General features: G+C 42.9%; 1 protein-coding gene across 2 annotated transcripts in view; it reads left to right on the plus strand.

Annotated features, from left to right (window-relative positions):
* Window positions 1–21,136, plus strand: part of LOC115588177 (FERM, ARHGEF and pleckstrin domain-containing protein 1) — a 65,845-nt gene that overhangs the window by 26,541 nt on the left and 18,168 nt on the right. For both annotated transcript variants that reach the window (XM_030428566.1, XM_030428567.1), the window contains exons 3-13: window positions 11,136–11,240; window positions 11,339–11,381; window positions 12,649–12,727; window positions 14,054–14,151; window positions 15,922–16,036; window positions 17,647–17,794; window positions 18,492–18,587; window positions 18,668–18,831; window positions 18,962–19,030; window positions 19,121–19,196; window positions 19,825–20,032. In XM_030428566.1, coding sequence (XP_030284426.1) covers window positions 11,136–11,240; window positions 11,339–11,381; window positions 12,649–12,727; window positions 14,054–14,151; window positions 15,922–16,036; window positions 17,647–17,794; window positions 18,492–18,587; window positions 18,668–18,831; window positions 18,962–19,030; window positions 19,121–19,196; window positions 19,825–20,032 — 1,201 coding nt within the window. The remainder of the gene's footprint in view (window positions 1–11,135; window positions 11,241–11,338; window positions 11,382–12,648; window positions 12,728–14,053; window positions 14,152–15,921; window positions 16,037–17,646; window positions 17,795–18,491; window positions 18,588–18,667; window positions 18,832–18,961; window positions 19,031–19,120; window positions 19,197–19,824; window positions 20,033–21,136) is intronic.

Genomic DNA, 21,136 nt, shown 5'->3' on the forward strand with positions numbered 1-21,136 from the left:
AATATTAATATTAGAGATTAATCAAAAATTAAGTAAGTCATTAGTGTCAGATGTAATTAGCGGTGGGAAATATGGATAAAATAATTTGTCATGCTGTAAGTGGTCTTTAGCGCCGAAACAATTGGTTCATTAATCTATTACTCAATCAACTGAGAGATAGTGGAAGCTATTTTCATGATTCAGTCATTATGTGAGCAAAAAATCACAATAATGTTGTCTTAGTTCCAACCTCTGATATGTGAAAATAATCAGCTTTTCTTTACTATACAGTATAAGATCATAGATTAGGTTTTGGACATGTAGTTGAACAAAACAAGCAATGTGAATTCTTTTGCCTCGTGCACCTGGAAATTATAAAGGTTTTTATAGATTATTATTATTTTGATCCAGAGAAATGACAGCAATGGAGCCCCATGATGAGCATTTTTAGCTATCAGGTCAGGTAGCTGGGCCCCTAGCTTGGTAATAGTGATTTTGTCGAGCTAAAGCTAAAGGCGACATTTCCATAAGATGTTATATCTTCATACAAATAAATTAACTGCAAGATGTAGCTCTATAGCAAGACAAACAAAAAATCTGACAATACAGAAGTATCTCCTGCCGTACCGCCAGACTACAGAGCAGCTTCTCTCCTCAGGCTATGAGACTCCTCAACTCGTCCTCGGCACCCCGTCATCAAAATGAGTTTTTAAATTTAAGAATTAAGAATACATTTACATTTACAGAAATAACTATCTTTTCTCACTAATTGTCTCTTTTGCTTATGTAGGTCATATAAAAGCATCAGTATTCTAGTTTAAGTTCCCTGCGATACATTTAAACATAATTTCTTGGTATCCAACCTCCTCATTTTTTTCCAGTCTGTTGTAGCTGCTACCTTTGTGTCTGTATGTGTCAGGTTAGTGAATGTCTTTGGCCGCGAATCTGGGAAGCCAAATTAATTATGTTCCCATTAATGCTAATGCACCATATATTAATGACACCCCATATTATCACCGCACTCTCTCAGTTGTCCTCTCTCTTCCTCGCTCTCTCTTGATCTCTCCTGCACATAAGCAACATCACAGTGATTATGTAGATCAGTGTGTCTGCTCCAATATTAGCAAGCTGCTGTTTATGCAGCCAGCGTGGCACATTTACTTACATTTAATTACTGTACCTTGGATATTATTTTTCGACCGGAATGTGTCCCATCTGTTTTGTATCTGATCAGTACGTGGGGGGGTTTGAGGGTTGAGGAAATTATACCTTGCCTGACACTGATCCATCCGAGCCAATACCCAGGCCGCTACTTCAGCAGCTGTTCGGCTGCCTCTTCAACAAACTCTGACATAAATCTGAGATGGTTTGTCTTACAGTCCCCACCGTGTCCACAATTAAATGAAGAAACTGAATATCGAAAAAACAGTCACCCAGGCAATTATAGAGGCGTACACTGCTGCTTACTGTCCCGCAACTGATCTAAAATGTAGATCCTCGGAGGAAGTGTCACGCTCAGTGGAGACGTAAATGATCCTAGTGCGCACTGGCTTGGTTTACTGGGAGGAGGCGAATGAAACTGGAAGGTAGTGCTGCTCAGTTTGGTGTACTGTGACAGACTGTGAATTGGATGTGACTTTTCGGGGTTGCAGTTTTTCCAGCTTGTTATGCAGGGGACTGATGAGGACTTGATTCCATTATGGAAGCGTTTCTGTTTTTCCCCTCATCTTTTGGTTTTGTGGCCTGCGTCAGTCGCTTTGAGATTAATTTAGATTGCTGTTCTCTCATCCAAACCCCATGGTGCATGTGTTGTTTGCACTGATTTTTGATCCTTTAGCAAACACAACTCATGGGGTAAAGTGTCAGATGCAATGATGAAACCTCAGCCTGCAATACTGCTAGAACTGTATTATCCACGAGAAGATCCCTTAGATTCAGCTCTCTGGTGTATCCTGTAATACGACTGTCTGTCCTGAGGATCAGGCCAGGCCTGGTTGGAGCCCACTGACCGTTTAATCAATCCAAATCATTAAGAATTACCTCTCTGACATGTTTTGTATTCAGATTATATATGAAAGGCTTGCCTCCGTCTTGGCCTGACCTTGGGGGAGTTGTCTCTCACAGTTACACTTAATTAATCTCTTAATTAACCTATTGATTGCCTTCACAGTTACAGTGCTCTACAGTATTCACAGCTACATAAGGGAACCGCCGTCTCTTAATTCTGCAGGTGGTTCCCTTTACACAAAGATGACACACAGAGAGAAAGCTGTTGATGGTCTTAATTTTCCTTCAGCTCATTTGAAACATATTCCATAATTAAGTATATGATGTCTTTTTGACCTTGGTGATTACATATATTTTTTGTTTTGCTTGGAGATGTGCACTGATCTAATAAGTTTATAAGTCATACTGATGCCAATACAGTAACATCCTATACCCATCATGTTAATGGAAGATTTCAGGTGTGTAAATCGCCACCACCACTCCTCCTCGTCCAAATGATTTTTTTACATGAATAGATTTCGGAAGTGTCTAATCAACTATGTCAAATATACGATGCTTGACTTCCCCGCTCCTCACAGACTGTATGGGTCATGCACAATAGTCACATATCACAAGACATGTGATGTCAAGTAAGGTAAATTCACTCAAACACATCAATACTACATCTTCTGCTGGATACACAAGGAGAACATGCACAGTTCTCATTGTCCATGACTGATCTATGATAGAAGTCTGTCTGATGGAGCATAATTTTGTCCTATTTTGGAGTTTGTTGCTTGTGAATATCAAACCAGGATACTTTTACTTTTGCCTCCGTACTATCAGGTATCTTTTCATTCGATACCAAATTTTAATACCTAAGGAGTTTTATCTCAACACTGTCAGTGAGCCAAGAAGCATGCAGCATGCTTGTTGTGCCAAGATCTAATAGTGCAGGTGATTGGCTATCTCTGGGCATGCTGGGAAAACACTAGCTTACCCCCAGAGAAGACTTACCATGTGTATGTGTCGTGTACTTTTTTGATATTGGAAAAAAAAATATCGTTCAGGAACTGTTAGGAACTGTTATAGAAGTCAAGGGATTGGTATCGGTTCTGATAGCCCAACCAGTGAGCATATTGCAGGAAACCAAATTATTGCAATGTGACTTTTTTCCAGTATTGTGCAGCCTTACGGTAGATGATTTGAAGATTTCTTACAGTAATTGGCTGCGAGCAAACCATAGAAATAGTTTTTTCCCTAGATCTGAGTACAAATACCTCAGTAGGGTCTAATATTATTTATTCAATGATCAACACTTGATACTTTGCCACGTGATGAAATGCTAATTTAGGCTTAAAATGTTGTACATTTACTAACCGTAATAAAGGAAGTAATTTTGAGGAGCCTTCTACAGTGTTGTTGAAATGACCGTACAGTTTATTAGACCCTTGATTGATTAAAGTATTGAATATCCTGACATCAATTATAACTTAACTAAGTTGTTATATGGAAGTGTAGGATTCATTTTAGTGGGGAAAATAGTTTTTTATGCAATTGTGAAATTCTCTCCTCATGCCATTTCACTTTTTTGTTATATTTCCTACGGTGATATGGTAATAGTGATTTAAAATGTATTATTCAGTTATTCAGTCTGCTTTTATCGAGCTAAACTAAATGTGGAGTTTGTGCCTAATGTGAAGTGACGCATCCTCCCCCCCGAGTGACAGTAATCCCTGGCTCTGGGAAGGGGTGGCGACGGTGAAAAACCAGCATGGGTTCAGAATTTGAAGCGCTCTGAAAGGGATTCAGGCAGCTGAAGGAAAAAAGAGGCCAAATTATTTGGTAATTCCAGCTGCCTTAAAGCCCTCTGTTGCACTCTGCTTATTTTAATGATACTCCAAGTCAGACTCAGACGTGATAGAATTTGTGTCATGTTGCATCAGTGTACGTTAAATACACCGGCATGACTTGTTACTATTTATTTGCAAAAGTGGAGCGTGTTGGCGTGTTTGTTTGAATCTCTGCAGCTGCTTGTTTAGCAGCCGCACTAACGAAGCCGAACCCACGACTATTAGATCTATCTTCTGATTTATGGCGCTCTGACTAACAGTGGGAGGTCCACAGACAAATGCACAGAGCCATGCACTGTTAAGTATTCGGCAGCACAACGGTCACAGCAAGACTCTTAATTATTCTTTATGCAAAATCAATATGTTTTCAGCAGCCCAGACAGGCTGGGAGGAAGGCAGGCAGGGGAAGTGTCCAAGAGAGGAGGAGGAGGAGGAAGGGAGGAGATAAAGAAGGAGGAGGAGGAGGAGATGTAGAAGGAGGAGGAGGCAGCTACCTCGATCTCAGCTTCAACCCCTATTGAATCCAGGGGACATTATTTTCATGGTTGTCCTCTCGGGGCCTGGAGGGCTGGCCCACTGTGACAGAATGACTCTGACAGCTGTGGTATTTTTCATCTGCAGTTCGAGGGAAAAAAAAACAAAACACAAACGAAGCAGGGAAAAAATCTTGATACTTTAAATAACATAATTACTTTGTGTTTCCTATAAACGTAACACTACTTCGGACAGCTATAATTATATTAAAGCTGTCCTAATTATGAACACGGCGCCACAAACATATGCGCGGTCACACGTCCGTATGTGCAGCGAGGGCGTGCAGGTGATTTGACAGGATTATCAGTGGGCTTGCCTCCCTCCGCTGCTCTCTCTTTGTCAGCTTCCCGCTGTAGTCGAGTCACCCTGGGAACCTCTGCAGCACGAGACCTGAATCTCAATGAGCTTTAGCTGCCGCTGACCTCTCTGTCCTACCCTTCCCTTACCGCGCGCACCATACACCTGCTCATGCACCGCAGCACCGCCACGCATGTAAAGATGTCGACATGCGCTGTAGCATACTTAAAATAGCTGGATGTTTTGTTTGTTTTGGTTTTTTTTTGCTTTATTGCGACAGAACCCGTGGGAGTACGGGACAGGCAGTCAGAGCGGTCTTCACATATGTTTTCAATAAGAGCATCGGGAGGATTCGCTGTGGGAACGTATCTGCCTGCCTCTGTAAGCAGTTTTGTAATCTCAGCCCAGCCCTGAGCAGCATTATCAGAGGAGCCACGGCTCACTTAAAAGTGTCCAAAATCATTCCCCTGGGGATTTCCACTGCCGCTGCTTCACATGTACGAAGTTGCAGCGAGAGAAACTGCAGCATCTGAAGTCAGCTTCAAGTCTCCAGAAGTTGCCGTCTTATCAGATGAGCAGCGGAGACAGTCGGATGCAGAAGTGACCTTTTCCCACTTCTGGATTTTTGCCTATTCCCTTCTTTAAATCACACAGTCTCTTTCATCTGTGACCTCGATCAGCTTCCTGTGATGTTGCTGAAAGTCACAGGAGGAAAAAAAACCTCCCGCTGTGAGATGACCACTCCATTATCTTTCAAGGTGTAGCTGAACCACTGGGCTAGCCTGGCTGATATGAAAGTATTGATACACTTTAGTATCGTGATCCTGTATTGATTCTTAACAATATTGGTTTTTAATAGTTTACATGCAAAGATTTGCAGCAGTTTCTGTTAGTTTGTTTCTTTTCTTAATTTGTTTAACCAAAAAAACCTGCAAGAACCCTTTTCTTTTATTTTCTATCAGGAAATATACGGATATATATCATTATCATGATATAAGACTATAATTCATAGATTTTGAATGTTGCTACATCGCTCCTTGTGGGAGCACCACCACAAAATTAAGGAGTACCACTGAAATGTATTTTATTTGAGGGCTTTTATGTGATTTTTATGTTTATTTATTTATTTATTGGTATGGCAGCCATGGCAAAACATAACCAGCAGAAACACTTCATGATGATTTATAAAACAAAAAAAAAAATCACAGGAGGCATATTTGCAAGTCACACAGGTGCTCCTAGCTATAATATTTAGTTGTATTGTCTCAAACTAAGGTCACAAAATGCAACTAGTTGGTCCTGTCTGGAGCCCTGATCAATGATGATTATGATGGCATTGTATTGATACTTTTTGAAAGAACCAATATCTACATCAAGGTATTTGATCAAAATTAACGTGATATTTGATTGTGTTGATTAGTCCTGACATGTATGAAGTGCTTTTGAGCAGATTTCTAAATGTCAAAATATCAATTGTGTATTGCAATATGCCCTAAAAATACTGTGATATTATTTAAAGGCCATATCTTTTGCATGCAGTGGATTGAACTTTATATAATAACAGTTTTCCTAAAATTAGAATTCAATCTATAGCAATGTATGAATTGTAATCTCTGTATCATGGTTTATACCATATTGCCCACAAGTCACCCAATGAGCAAGACAAAAAAAAATGGAATAAAACTTTTAAAGTCCCTTCTTGTTATCCTGTCAAACGATGGCTGACCACTTAGCTTGAAAAACATTACTGCACTGCAACCACCACAACTCTCATATTTAACCAGCCATGATTCCCTTTGTTCTTTCCGTCTATCCAGAGCCTAAAGGCTTTGGCAGTCTTTTCACCACCCATGCCACCCACCCGCCACACTCCCCCGGGAGAAGTTTGGTGTGCGCTGCCCAGCCTGGCTTATTACAAGTGAAGTGGGCCATACCAAAACCTCCTGGAGGGGAACTGTCGGGGGAACACAAGGCTACTTTGCACCTGACCTTTTATGTTTTTTTGGTTGTTGTTTTTTGCTGACAGGAGCTCACTAACAAAAGGTGGGGGTTGGGGAGCGGGTGTGGGTATTTGGTCTACCCTGAAGTGGAAACTCGAACAGACATGTGTGCAGACATCGCTGTCATCTTTATTTAGCCTTCCTCTGTCAGTCGGAGCATGTGGAGGTCAGTGTAGCGATGCGGGCATGCTAGCGCTCATACACATGTAAACAGTAGTAGCATCCCATGAGCCTATGTTCCAACCTAATGAACCCAGACAGACCCTTCCCCGCATGTCTGACCAGGGACTGAGCCCAGTGGAATCAGGATGCATCGGCGCACTCGGGAATTGGCCGCTCCTATGTAAACGAGCTCCAGTGCTTTTATAGATAGAGGTCATAAAATTGCAGATCGTTGACATATTCTTGGCAATGCGGACGGTGAAAGAAGTGTCAGCTGCTGAGCGTGATGTTTCTTTTAGTCTGTAACCTCTCTGCCTGCATGACAATGTTTGAAAAGGGTGAGAAATCAGGTGTCAGCTGCATGTCAGGGTGAACAAGTCACAGCTTCTTCTTTATCTTACTGAGCATGCAGATGTGTAATTTGCTGGAAAGTATCATCAGCTTTACCAGCATCTGCATTTGTGCACAGTTGTCATGGAGGAAGTTTGAATATTTTTCTATCAGTTGTTGTTGTTCATTTTGAGACTAGTTAAGAAAAATATAAAATAATAAAAATTTACTGCAGCTTCTTCGATAATAAGTAAAAATGTTTAATAATAGAATTAAAAACCCTCTCTTGCCTTCAAATCTTCCAGCGGTGTTGCTTCAACTAGCTAAATTTGCTCAAACCTGGTGCCTACAGTACCCACAATGCAACTTAGCCACTGAGTGATATCACTGGAGGCAATTTATCAGATGACATGCAGCTTCCTCTGGAGCCACAAAAGGCTTTATACTATTTCACATATGCAGTAGTACCCCCCGAGACCTGTAAACACATTTTAATGTGTAAAATTAGTGGAGTTACCCTTTAAATGTTAAATGTTTAGGCTTTAACGTTGTAACTTTGCAACTTGTTAGCACGCTGAAACACATCTGCTCGTCTGGCTGCAAACCCTGAGTATTGTGTTTGAGGTCTGGCAGTCACATTTGGCAACAATTACAAGCTATCAATAAAGTGTACTATTGTGTGATCTCTGATGTGTTAAGAGAGCACCGAAGACGCCCTGACCAGACATTGTGGCTGCACTGATTACTGCCAAGATGCCGTTACATAAACAGACAATAGGTGTTAATCACTGGAGACATCTTTGACCTGTGACAGTAGGAATGCAGAGGTATAAATAATCAAATTCACAATGGCTGAATTCCATTTAGCTGCTTCAGTTTCAGGGTCCTGGCGTTCTGCATGTTGGCTCACTGTCGCACTGTCATGGCTCCTGGGACAGAACAGAACCATCATTTATGTTATGAGTCACATCTGTGCTTTCCCTGCTGTGACGAGTCCGAATGTATGATGCAAAAAAAGGTAGATGAATACATAAAATGTAAAAAAAGATCACTATACACACCACTATCCTCATACTTTTGGTTCTGGCTTGGCCCTTTGGTTCAAGTTTAAGGAGAACCTTAGACAAGCTACTTGAAATATTGAAATAGCAGTGTGTCTTCAGCTTTGTGATAGTTTGAGAAATTCCTTTTCCTTTTTGAACCAAAACTATAAAGTAACAGACTCCCCAGTTTGAATTGGAACCACTTGACCGGTTTGCACCGAGCCCTGACATCAGTGCTTTGGGATGAGCTACAATGCCGACTGTGAGCCAGGTCTTATCACACAACACTTATGCTCTTGTGGCTGATTTGGAGCAAATCCCTGCTGCCTGAGTCCAAAATATTGTGGAAAAGTCTTCCTAGAGGAGGACAGGCTGTTAGATAAAGCCCACAGTTTTGGAAAGAGATGTTTAACAACGTTTGAGTGTCCACCAAAGTGTAAACCCAACATGACGTCACCTACAGTATTGAATTGAAGGCCACTGTTTTGAAGCCTCGGCAGTCGTATCACAGTCGCTGGACTAGACTAATGTTAGCATTCAACTACTTCCTAGCTAACATTATCGCCTGATTATATCCAATGTGTTTCACATCCAGGCTTAAACGAATGTGTCCAAGACGTGTGTTGATATTTTAGAATTAATTTACGCCTCTCCAATTGCATCATGTAATTATCAAATGGTTACATTAGCTAGGAAAGGATTGAATTCTAATATTAGCGTTAGCTAATGGGTTATCATAAATGTCGTTTGACCTTGAAATATGAATTAATGTCCTTTCGGGCTGTCTTTATAGTTGCTGCTATTGCGACGCTGTGAAACAATAAGAATTTGTCAGATTCCACACTAGAAACACAGCGTAGGCTAAAAGATTTGAGCTTCCCACCCTCAGAGTGAATTCAATGGCTACTGATGACCACTACTAATTTTCAGACCCGGAAGCTCTGATAATGTTTTATACATTCAATTGTGTCGACATACTATTTTGGTGTACACTGAAGTGGGTGTTGTGCCTAGATGACCGCCTCCTGGTGACATTGTACTCTTAAACATGCTGAGATTGGCGAAACAGATGCCAGTGTTTCCACCTTTCCCATGTAGTGTAACATATTCTGGTCTTTAATCACACGAGATGACCGGACTTCAGTTGTGTAAGACGTTGCATTCAGTCCAGATTGCATCATTATATTGTAGCAGTTGGACCTCAGAGTGAAGAGCGTGTCACATAGTGTCCTCTGAGTGCGTGCGTCATGACGGCAGTCAATCTGTGCGCCTTGTGCTTCATTAAGGACAGTGCTGTTATTGTGCCGGCTGCAGCGGTGTCAAGTGGCAGCTCCATAACTCTGGCCTGCAACAGCTGCATTTAATCAAGCGCTGCCTGGCTCTAATCAGCCTCTGCCTTACCCATCTCTGCTTGGCTCGTGGTCATTTTACACTGACAGCAGATTTATACATCTGGAAATGAGAGTGCTCCAGTGAGAACGAAACACTCCTCGGCCTCCACCGTGTTCAGCTCGATTTTCTCTGCTTTTTCTTGCTCCTGCAGCCTCCGCAGAGCACATTTGTTGTAATCGGTGCAGGAAAAAAAAAAAAAAAAGGAGACACAGGAATTCATTCAGGGGTTGCTTCGGCTGCTGGTTGCAGCAGTCTATTAGGAAGCGGTGTGTGCGTGCGTGCGCATGTATGTGTGTGTGTGTGGAAGGCTGTGTTCTTGGCTGATGGCCTCTTCCCCCTCCAGCCTCCTCGTGGCTTCCCTCATCAGTGCCTTCACCATATGGAAACAGCTGGTCCTCGGTGGTAGGATGCCCTCTGCACTGCGTGAGGCAGCCTGGAGAGAGATGGTGGTGCTACACACAGGAAGGACAGATAGACACAGGGAGGAGCTGTGAGGGAGGGTGGGAGGCTTGTTTGGTGGAAGATTATGGATTCAGTTGTGAAAGTGTAAACCCCTCTCACTAAGCTGGCGGAGCTTAAGTTTTTTATTCTCTAAGCATTAATGGGAACACAGAGAGTGTCATTCTTTGCCTTTGAAACACTACATCGATTTACAGGCTGGCAAACGACTTTATTGTTGGATGAAAAGAGGATGTCAACACAGTTCAGGGAATTCATGTTGTAACTTGCGCCATAGCAACTCACCGTCCTTTTCTGCAGAAATGGAGTAGAAACTGCTTCCTTCAGACGCAGCCCTGGATCGTTATCCAGCCCAGCGGCAACTGACTCTATAAACAATCTCATTCTGTGGCTCATTCTGGCGCAAACCAGTCACGAGGAGTCAGCCAAGCAGAAAGACAAGCTCTGTGTCTCTGTAGGGTGTCCATAACCGAACAAGTGTTTCCGTGGAAATCCCTGACATTTATTTGACCTTGCATGGGAACGTTCCCCCCCGTCTCCAAAGATATGGAGACATTTTGAGGTTTGCGTGCTGAGTATTTGTAGGAAAGTGGGCGGTTAGGTTAGTCTTCAAAAGTGTTTATGTGTACTGTGTGGGGTGAGTGAGGACAGAGATGGTTCAGGGGGACTCTTTATCCCGTCCTGATACTGTATCAGCCTCAAAGGCTTCTGGTCCGTCATCGGTGACAGCAGTGACACTGAAAACACAGATCAAAGGCGGTGTCCAGCCCCCCGTAGCTGCAGTAGCTTTCTGTGGCCAGCTGAGCTTTTGAATGCCAGGCTCGTGGAAGGAGGGAGAATAGCAGAGGTTGCTGTTGTCCAGTTAGGTGACATTAACTTCCACAGGGTTTGACAGCTCTACAAAGCACTCAGCCTTTTGTTTGTCACTGCTCTTTTGTCCCAAAGTCTTATCATTAGGGTCTCCTGAAGTTTAGATGTCCCCTCGTTTTTTAACAAGACTGTAAAATGTCACTCGGATCGAATTGCCGAGAACAACACCCAGAGAAGTGTTATTTTAACCCGAGTCCTTTTGTTGTTTTTTTCCCCCCTCCTGTTCACAGCAAAAAGCCTCGGGCAAGGTGCTGTTCGACCTGGTGTGCTCCCACATGAACCTCATTGAGGGGGACTACTTTGGCTTGGAGTTTCAGAACCATCAAAAGATGATGGTGAGTGAGGAGAAAGGTGAAAGTGAAAAAGGAGTTTCTTCTTACAAAGCTGGCTACTTAGTAATGTGTTGTTGTTTTTTTCATCTTTTTTTCCACAGGTTTGGTTAGACCATATCAAGCCCATTATCAAGCAGCTCAGACGTAAGTTGATTTTTCAAATGTTTTTCTTTCAAGGCATCTTTTTCTTTGAATGTGTCACTGTTTTTTTTCTGGAAAATGTTACCACTGTGTGATTCTCACTACAAGGAGAAAACAGATTTGGTATTTTCTTCCAAGGCAAATAGGAGATCCACACTCACCTAGCTAAAACGAATGCAGTCTTGTAAAAACTGTCTGCTGTAAATCCTCTTTTCATGAAGGTTATAATTAAGTTATAATATTTCCCAACATCTGATATCTGATATCTACCCTGATGTTCAGTTTTGGAGCCGACCTGTTTTTGAGAGGTGTTGATTCAACCTCATGGTTATTCTGGCAAAGGCAGCTTGTGGTGCCGTTAAATTACGATACATCATACTAAGAGAAGAGTCTTGTACTAATTGACAACTCATTTATATTAATGAGGGAAGCGGTAATAACATTGATACCTCGGTGCTGCTATACAATTCAGCAGCCCCACAGACATCCTCTTAAACGATCAGCATTTAAAAGAAACACCTGTGATACATCGCGGCCTTCACAGACGTAGGATTTATCTCACAACTGAGCATGCAACCCTCATGGGGCGTTCGTCCAATCAGGTGCAGCCGGTACGTTTTTGCGTGGTTGTGGGGGGTTTGGCCTCTGTTGGTCAAGCGTGCAGTTTTATGTGGCTGTAGCACTTAGTTCTGGCACACTCGCACTGAGCCAATGGTGTAGTTGAAAAGTGTTTCATAGTGAGCGCATGTCAGAGTAAAAAAAATCACAAAAGGAAAAACGCAGACCGGTTTCAACCCACACTGGGTTTTCCTCAGGACGTGACTGGAAAGAGGAGTTAAGAATTAGTAGAATTAGTTAGAATTAGTGGCCAGGAAGCTGAACCTCACCAGCATGTCACACAATAAATAGATCACAGATAAAATATGTGGAAGTGCAGAGGTGGTTGTGTCTATTGAAATAATAAAGATGGTAAGACTGAAAAAAGTAACATCAATACACCAACAACAATGAAAGTACGGAGCCACTTTACAAAAATGGTCTCAAATTTGTTTCCTTATTAAGATCTTGATACTCCAAAGCATCACATTTAAAAATCCAATAAGAGCCTGTCTGAAGTAATTTATCGAGATGATGGCCTCCTTTAATAGACTGCTCCACAGACTCAGTGCCCTTTTCAAAAGGCCGTTGTTGCCATTATGACAATTACGAAAAGAGCGTGCCATAGGCTGATCTATCTTGTGCTGTCACAAAACTCATCGATCCCGCACAGGGCCGAAGCACACGATCCTGAGGTTTGCTGTGAAGTTCTTCCCTCCGGACCACGCCCAGCTGCTGGAGGAGCTAACAAGGTGAGCTCGTCTTTCCACGAAATTAAACTCCTTTTTATCTCTGCACCACACACACCTTCCAGCTGACACTGAAGTATGTATTTATATATGGTTTCTCGGTGTGCACATAATCGACTTCAGCTGTGAACGAAAGCGATTATAGAAGCATAAATGAAACATGTGCCCTGGTTCCCAAAAGATTTATTCCCTCCTCAGCTGTGCAATTCACATGTCATGGCTGCCATGTTTCTGATTTAGCCCTCGGGAGATTAGCGTGGCGCTAATGATTTTCTCGTTTCTCTCTCCTCATTGTGGAGCAGGCTCATGACTTGCATGTTTCCACTGTGGGGAAACAGTACGTGTACAGAAAGTAATGACCCTCTGACACGTCTGTGTATGTACTGTTCAGCTGAGAAACCACATATAGAATTTCATTTCAAATTAGATGTTCTTTATATTGACATACAACACAATCATGCAGTGCAACAGAAATAACTGGAATTAATTTGAATGTGTTAATTTTCCAGCACACAAAATCTGTCTCTTTAATATTACATATTACATACATAGTTTTAAAGAAGACATATTATGCTCATTTACAGGTTCATAGTTTTATTTGGAGTTACTACTAGGTTAAGTTTACATGCTATAATGCTCAAAAACACATTTGTTTGCTCATACTGTCCAGTGCTGCAGCACTGCACTCCCCCTCTAATGAAACTCCTGCCTCCTCATTCATAGATGCCATCCACCTAAATAGTTTATTTTCATCAAGATTCATGCATTATTAAAAAAGATAAACAAAAATGTTGAAAAACGCTCTATGTTGCACTGTCGCTGTATCAGTCCCTCTATCTGGATGTGTTTATGGGGTCTATTCTGGGTCGAGACACGTCCTTCATCCAAGTTTTGCAGAAAGCTGTTCAGTAGATTTCTTGTAATCCTGCTGACAAACCAACCATCCAACAAACAGACTGAAACAAAAAAAAGAAAACTCATTGGCGAGGTAATAACTATTATACCTAATTCTTACTGTTTAAACAATTATTATATCTTCTGATAAGACTACAATGAATCCTCCTCTGGCTTGCCTCCAAGAAAAGTGTAACACAGTGTAACACAGGAGAGTCAGTAAATCTTATATAAATGACGTCACTCAACTTACTAATCACTGAACCCAAAATGTGGCACCTGGCCCAACTTCCTTTGGAAGTCTTGTGTAACATTAAAAGAGCCAGGATGGGTAGAATTCGATCAGAAACGATGATTTTCGTGTGATCTCGCTCCTGCGCTACAAACCACACCTGCTGTATTGAATTTGTGAAAACTGTTTGTGTTTGCTTCCAGGTACCTGTTTGCCCTCCAGATCAAGCAGGATGTTTCCATTGGACGTCTGACCTGCAACGACAGCAGCGCCGCGCTGATGGTCTCCCACATTATCCAGTGTAGGTTCCTCACGGCTGCTTCCTCATTTAGCTCAAGACACCAAAGAGTTGATTGATCAGATTACTCTCTTTGAAGACACGTTATGCTTTTCTCCCACAGAGCTTATCATCCAACATTGTCATATAGCACACTGCACAGCATTGCAAATTGATTATCCGCGTGTTGCTATGGATACCTTTCAGTCGGAACATAATCTTGCGGGACTTGCGTCAGAACAGCCACACAAACATCAAGGTGCCATGCCAGGAAATACTGAGCCTATACATAACTTGACATTTTTGAGCCACAGTCTGTCACACAAGCAATCAAAGACCACATGCAGGGTGATGGAGATCAGATCAGTCTGTGTGTTTTTTACCAGAAGAATACTATTCAAAGTAATATCATAGAGTTCATAGAACTGCAGAATCTGTGCCAAGAAGCATTTTAGCTATTTTGGAGGCCTAATATGACAGTTCTTGGGCTTTTTCCTTTGGCACTCTTGACCTCGCTGCATTAAAGAGTCTCTGAAGAACTTCTGTGTTGTGCTGAAAGCTGGTTGTTAGTGTAGAAAAGGAGTCCACCAACACAAAACAACATTAGCTTCTGTTGTTCTCTGTTAGCGCAGTGGAGACAAGCCACTCAAGGAACATGCATAAAGTCACATCCTTTGGACTGTCGCTGTAAATCCGACCTGTGTCCTCCACAGAGAAATCAACAGTCCAGGAGCATTAAACTTCAACAAATCGTCCACGTGCTTGTATAGTCAACTGAGAGAGACGGCGAAGGTCTCATACGGCCAATAAAAATGTGATTAATACATGCAATTTGCTCCAAATTTTAACACGGAGCCCCTATAAACCCTTTAAACGGGATGTGATGACATCAAATGGGCTTTATTATAAATCAGGGACGATTGGAAGCTTCCCTTTCTTTTAGATACATTTCGTCATTAATCATGTCTTTCAAGCAACAGCCTGAAAATCAACGATAAGTGGCTGGCTGCTCACAATAGTTGGCCACTAACAACGGTTACACAGTGCAACGGTAAACTGTATCAAAGAGGGAGCTGCTTTTAAACGTCACAGACTCGAGACAAGCTCATCATCAGTAAATCAGTATATCCAAACCTTCAAGTGGGTCGTCCTGTCGTGATGGAGGTGCAAATCCCTGCCACATTTGTGTGAATCAGTCGAGCCAAGCCAGCACATAGAAGTGAGCTTTTAAAGGAGACATATTGTGTTCATTTTCAGGTTCTACCAGAATATGTTTACATGCTTTAATGCTCAAAGAACATATACGTTTTGTCACAGTGTCCAGTGCTGCAGCACTGTATTCCCCCTCTGAAACACTCTGTTTTAGCTCTCCTCCTGAATACCCAGTCTGCTCTGATTGGTCAGCTCACACATGCCTGACCCTGCTTACAACAACAGAGCAGCTGTGCAAAATCAATTCTTATGCGCCAAACAAGCCCCTATGCCTAAATAATGACATTTGGTGTAGTGTGATGTCACAAAGTCACAGAATTAAAGGCGACACGGCCCAAGAGGCATTTCAGGAGCAGGGTTTTCTGTGGGAAATGGGAGTTTCTGGCGGTGTGGAAATTTTTAATTTTCAAGACCTTTAAATGCACAGGACCCTGCAGTTTATAAAACACTGAAAGGAAGGGAAAGACAACAAATAAAAAGCATAATAGGTCTCCTTGAGTGTTGGTTTCTCCTTTAAATGTGTCACTTCTCTTTATTCTGTAGCAAGTATTTCTTCAATAACACAGCCTTTCTTCTTTATAGCTGAGATTGGGGACTTTGAGGAGAGCCAGTGCCGGTCACACCTCCTCAACAACAACTACATCCCAGATCAGATGCCCCTGATTGACAAGATCATGGAGTTTCACTCAAAGAATATGTGAGTTTCTGGAGCACAATCTTAAAATGAAGGATTTCTTTGATCCAGTTATTTCCTCTTAGCTCTGTGTAAGTTCTATAAAGCTGTGGTTGAACAACACTTGAACAGGAAAAGTTGTTTCAGAGCTCGGCATGTCCCAGGGGGAGGTTTTATTACACAGGTGACACATTCAGGAAATCAACCATCGAATAAATGGGTTCTTTCACAAGAGCGCTCTGTCGAGTTCTTCATCATGTATTGACTCAGAGAAGCTCGTCTTTGTGATAGGTTTTACAACTTCTGGACTGTCGTGCAAAATATTAAATCTGCTGCTCTAGCAACAAAAGACTGCTAAAATCTTCCTGCAGCCCAACGAATGACTCACACAACTGCTGGCCGCTGGGTTAGTAGGTTAAAAGTCCAGATTCTCCTGAAGCCGTCTGTCTGAAGTGAAGCTGGTTATTGAGCTTGGCTCTTTTTTCCCCAGTACTTCTACTTGCATCAGCTGCTGGTTTAGGACCGGTATACAGCTGGGAGTATATTACTGGAAACCTGCCAGATCTCCTCCTGCCTTCCTCCCTCAAAATGTCCTCATCAGTGAACAAATTTGAATATGAACTCTGCCAACCCCTCTCTCACCTCCACGTTGCAGCGGACCGTGCCAGAGATGGACACACAGTGGGCGTCTGCCACATGAAAGGAGTGCCATTAGATTTGACTGCTCTTTTTTTCCTTAGTTGATAACTGCAGTTCTTCTGGCAGCAAGCCACGGAGAGTTAAATCTCTTATTAAGTACCACACACAGGAAACAGGAAGGCTTATCTGCTGATAAGAATTAGGAAAGTTAGTTAGCATTTTGCAACCGCTCCCTAACCTTCCACCGCGGCTCCAAAAAGTCTGATAAACATTAAAAACCTGGATCCACTCGGACTCGGTCTTTTCACCTCAATTAGTGAGACACACAGCCAAGACGATAAGATGGGATTTAATGCATTTGTCCAAAAAAGACAGTTTGCACTTCTTAAGTCGGAGTGTTAACACCTGGAGGTAGGATTAGACTTTTTAATTTGGCGTCCTAATTCACCCTCCCATACAAATGTTGTTTTATGCCAATACACAGATTTACAGATAAGGTCGCTTTTATTTAGTTTCAAAATTGTTCTTAATGTCAACAAATCTCATGAAAAGTCCAAATCCAATAATGAGCCAGTGTATCACTCAGTACTTCCTGACTTCCCTGCCCTTTCTGTGGCTCACAGCCAAAAGCCCAGTTATTTCTCGATGTAAATCTTTAAGACCCCATCGTAAAAATGATCTTTTTTTTTGTAAAAAGGCCTTGTCATTTCCTAAAACAGTTGGACACTGTACTTTATAGCAAATGTGAGTCACGATTAAATAGTGCATTTGTTAAGTGACTATTTTCAGCTGTTGATTAATTCACATTTGGCCCTCAAGAGAGTTTTTAAAGCAAAGTCGCTTGTTTGTGTGTGTTTTAAAATGTTTAATTAAGGTAGATGACACAATTTGATGAATTATATCCGGCTTTGGGGATCGTCATGAATACAGATGAAAATTTGAAATACTGCCGTCCTCATTCTTTATCTCGGTACTGTTGTGTTTTGCGTCACCAGAGGTCAAACACCAGCAGAATCAGATTATCAGTTACTAGAGGTGGCGCGCCGGTTGGAGATGTACGGGATTCGCCTCCACCCTGCCAAGGATCGTGAGGGCACGAGGCTAAGCCTGGCTGTTGCGCACACTGGCGTCCTGGTGTTTCAGGTTTGTAGGTCAACGCTTGCTGTGTTTAATGATGGTTTGTGTAAGACGTCTTTGGCATGATACAGATGTGATTAGGAAAACTTTGTAGGTGTTCGTGTGTGCTTTAGTAAGGTCAGTTTGAGGATTAAAAAAAATGAATGAATATTTAAAGTAAAAGTTCACATTGAAATAAAAAATATGCGTTTTTTCTCTTACCTGTAGACCTATTAAATCCATCTATATTATTTTGGTGTGAGTCACAGAGTTTTTGAGATATTGGCCATGAAAATGTCTACCTTCTCTGTTATATAATGGATAATAGATGGCACCTGGCCAGTGGTGCTCAAAGCAGCAAAAAAAAGTGAAAAGTCCAACATTGTTGTGAGCAGTTTCACAAGGGAGCTATTTTCTCACTGTATCATGGCACAGAAGGAATTGGCATCTACATGCGCATGAGAGGCTGTTGTAAACATTAACAGCATCATCCTTTACCAAGTTAGCTTAGTTAGCTAGCTTGTCACTGTCCATGAGGAGATGCACGCTTCCATCTGTGTGGTAATGCGAACGAAAAGTAATTCCTTGGCAACTCACACTAAAACAATAGATGGTTTAAAAAAAAGCCGTACAGCTAAGAAGGGGAATGAGTATTTTTGATTTTGAGGCGAACTGCCCCTTTAAGATTGAGCTATAAAGGTTCATTTGTTTTCCGTCACTGCAGGGACACACAAAGATTAACGCCTTCAACTGGTCTAAAGTGCGCAAGCTGAGCTTCAAGAGGAAACGCTTCCTCATCAAGCTGAGGCCAGACCTAAATGTGAGTCCCTGAATCACGCTGACAGGTATAAACCCCATCAGTGTGTGGTGCTTGAGGTGTGTTTTTACGTGTCCCCCCAGAGTTCATATCAGGACACTCTGGAGTTTCTGATGGGCAGCAGAGACTGCTGTAAAGTCTTCTGGAAGATCTGTGTCGAGTACCACGCCTTCTTCCGCCTCTTTGAGGAACCTAAGCCCAAACCCAAACCCGTGCTCTTCACACGAGGCTCCTCCTTCAGATTCAGGTCAGAGAGAGTTTGTAACATGAAGCTGCTCTCCGTCTATCAGGACTGCAGCGTCTCCCCGTCCCTTAACAGTCCGACCCGGCTCTCCCAGAATAGCTCATTATCATCTCTCCTGTACTTGTCTCTGCAGCGGTCGCACACAGAAGCAGGTGATGGATTACGTGAAGGAGTCCGAGTTTAAAAAGATCCCGTTTGAAAGGTAAAGGCTGCAGACACGAATGATACATTTGGTCTAGGCGAGGGGTGCTCGGAGTGTATAACACTGACCTTCAACATCCTGTCTGCCCAGGAAACACAGCCGGGTCCAACACAACAGCCGCCTGTCACCGTTGCCTTCTCCACGCCACCATGAAGTGCCAACAGAAGTGAGTGTCTCCGTTTTACAAATGGCATTTAGCCGCACCTTAGCAATCTCATCCTGGTCATTATATTGTGCTTCCGTTAAGCCTCAGTGGTAACAAGTCAAGTTTTCTTCCAGTTACTCAACATTGAATGTTTCTCACCAAAGACTATTGAGTTTTTCTAATATTTTAAAACCTGCAATGTTCAATACTTTTTTGTGATTTTTTGTTGTGCCCTTTTTTTAATTGCACCCTCATCCTGCACGTAATATTTTGCTATTCAGTAGGAATTCATTACAACTACATTTTGAGGTCTTGGATAAAATAGTGCCAGGATGCATCAAATTTGATACAAAAATACAGTTTCAGCAACTCCCCATGATTCACCCAATGCTGTGGACACTCACCATGACAGCTGGAATGAGTATTGTGACACCGCTGTGCACATATGCATGTTCCTGTGCAACAAACCCTTTCATCAAAACAATGCAACATGACCCCACAGGTGGTCAAAAACTCTGCAGGCTTCCATCAAGTCAGACAGAATTAATTCAGATCACCAGCTTGTAGATATTAATTATAATCAAATCAAACGTAGGCATGAATAAAATTAACTCCTCAGTAATTATCTGCCTCTTTCTCTTTCTGTCAGATTGGTGCTCCCGGAATAGACTCTCCTCCCCGACGCCATTGGAAAGAGTCGGCGTTGGTGAGCGCAGAAGACCCGTCATGCTCGAGGATAACAAGGGCAAGCCCGTCTCATCAGAGAAACGGCCATGATGACAGAAAGGGCTCCGTGTCCAGGACGGAGGACAGACGAGGCTCAACAAGACAGACCCATCCAGAACATCTGAGTACAGGTCCAACATCTCTGTCTCCCAGAGGCAGCTGCTCTTCTGTCCCCTACATTGACTTCAATGCTTTAGATAGTGAATATACTCTGAGCAGGGACCACACTAGAAGATTGAATCAAGGTTCTAGAGAGCAGCTCTGTCGTGGCTCTGGCTCTAGTATAAACGGGCCTCTGCAGGCACAGCAGGCCCAGCAGGAGCACTTTCTTGGTAGGATGCAGTACAGGGAGTCCCCTTCCTCTTCTAGGCAATTGTTCAACATGAGCCACGAGTTGGACAGTTCTTCCAGGCAGTCGTACCAAAAGGTTGACCAGAGTCCTGTCTATAGCAGTATGGCAGACCCAAGTTCGTTTAATAGAGAGAGGCACTGCAGCAGCCCTCTCACAGTCCAGCATGTGAGTTCAAGGAGTGTCGCCCACAGTCCTGCCATGGAGACATACCATCAATCAGCCCATGTCGGGTATGCCGAGCAGAATGGCTACAGCCCCTCCCCTCTTCACTTCGATGAAGGCAGATACTCGCCCATCCCGAGTCGCTCTCTTCACTTACAAAAGCCCTCTAAAGTACCTCACCACTCTGACGCAGACCCAGACCAGGGAGTTTCCTCCCCAGGGCACGGATCACGTCCTGTCCTCGAGTCTCGTCCTGTCCTGTCTCGGGCTGAACGTATGGCCGCTCTGGAGCGCCGCATGGTTGCCAATGGCCTCTCAGCGCCGGGCAGGTCCAGGGCCAGTCTAGGGCATAAGCGCTTGGGGCATGCAGGTGTCACACATGTGGGAGCAGTTCAGATGAACGACTGCACCAACACAAGTGGTTCAGAGTCTAGTGAGTCTGAGGTGGAGACTAGCAGGGGTAACTGCAGCAGCCCCATGTTTGGTAATTCAGTGGAAGCCAATTCCACTTCCCCCATCCCCAGGAACAAGTTTTCCTTTGGCAGCCTCCAGCTGGATGAGGAGGCGGATGAGGACGGGTGCCATGTCTTCAGTGATGAGGATGGCGGACAGATTTTCAGCTGTTAGAGAGGTTCTCCACAGGACAATTTGAAGGGTTTGGTTTGGGTCCAGGTAGTGGAAGAAAAGCAGTGTTCAGTGGGCGACAGATCATTTTCTTTCT

Source organism: Sparus aurata, chromosome 9 (assembly GCF_900880675.1).
Source record: "Sparus aurata chromosome 9, fSpaAur1.1, whole genome shotgun sequence".
Classification (NCBI taxonomy): domain Eukaryota; kingdom Metazoa; phylum Chordata; class Actinopteri; order Spariformes; family Sparidae; genus Sparus; species Sparus aurata.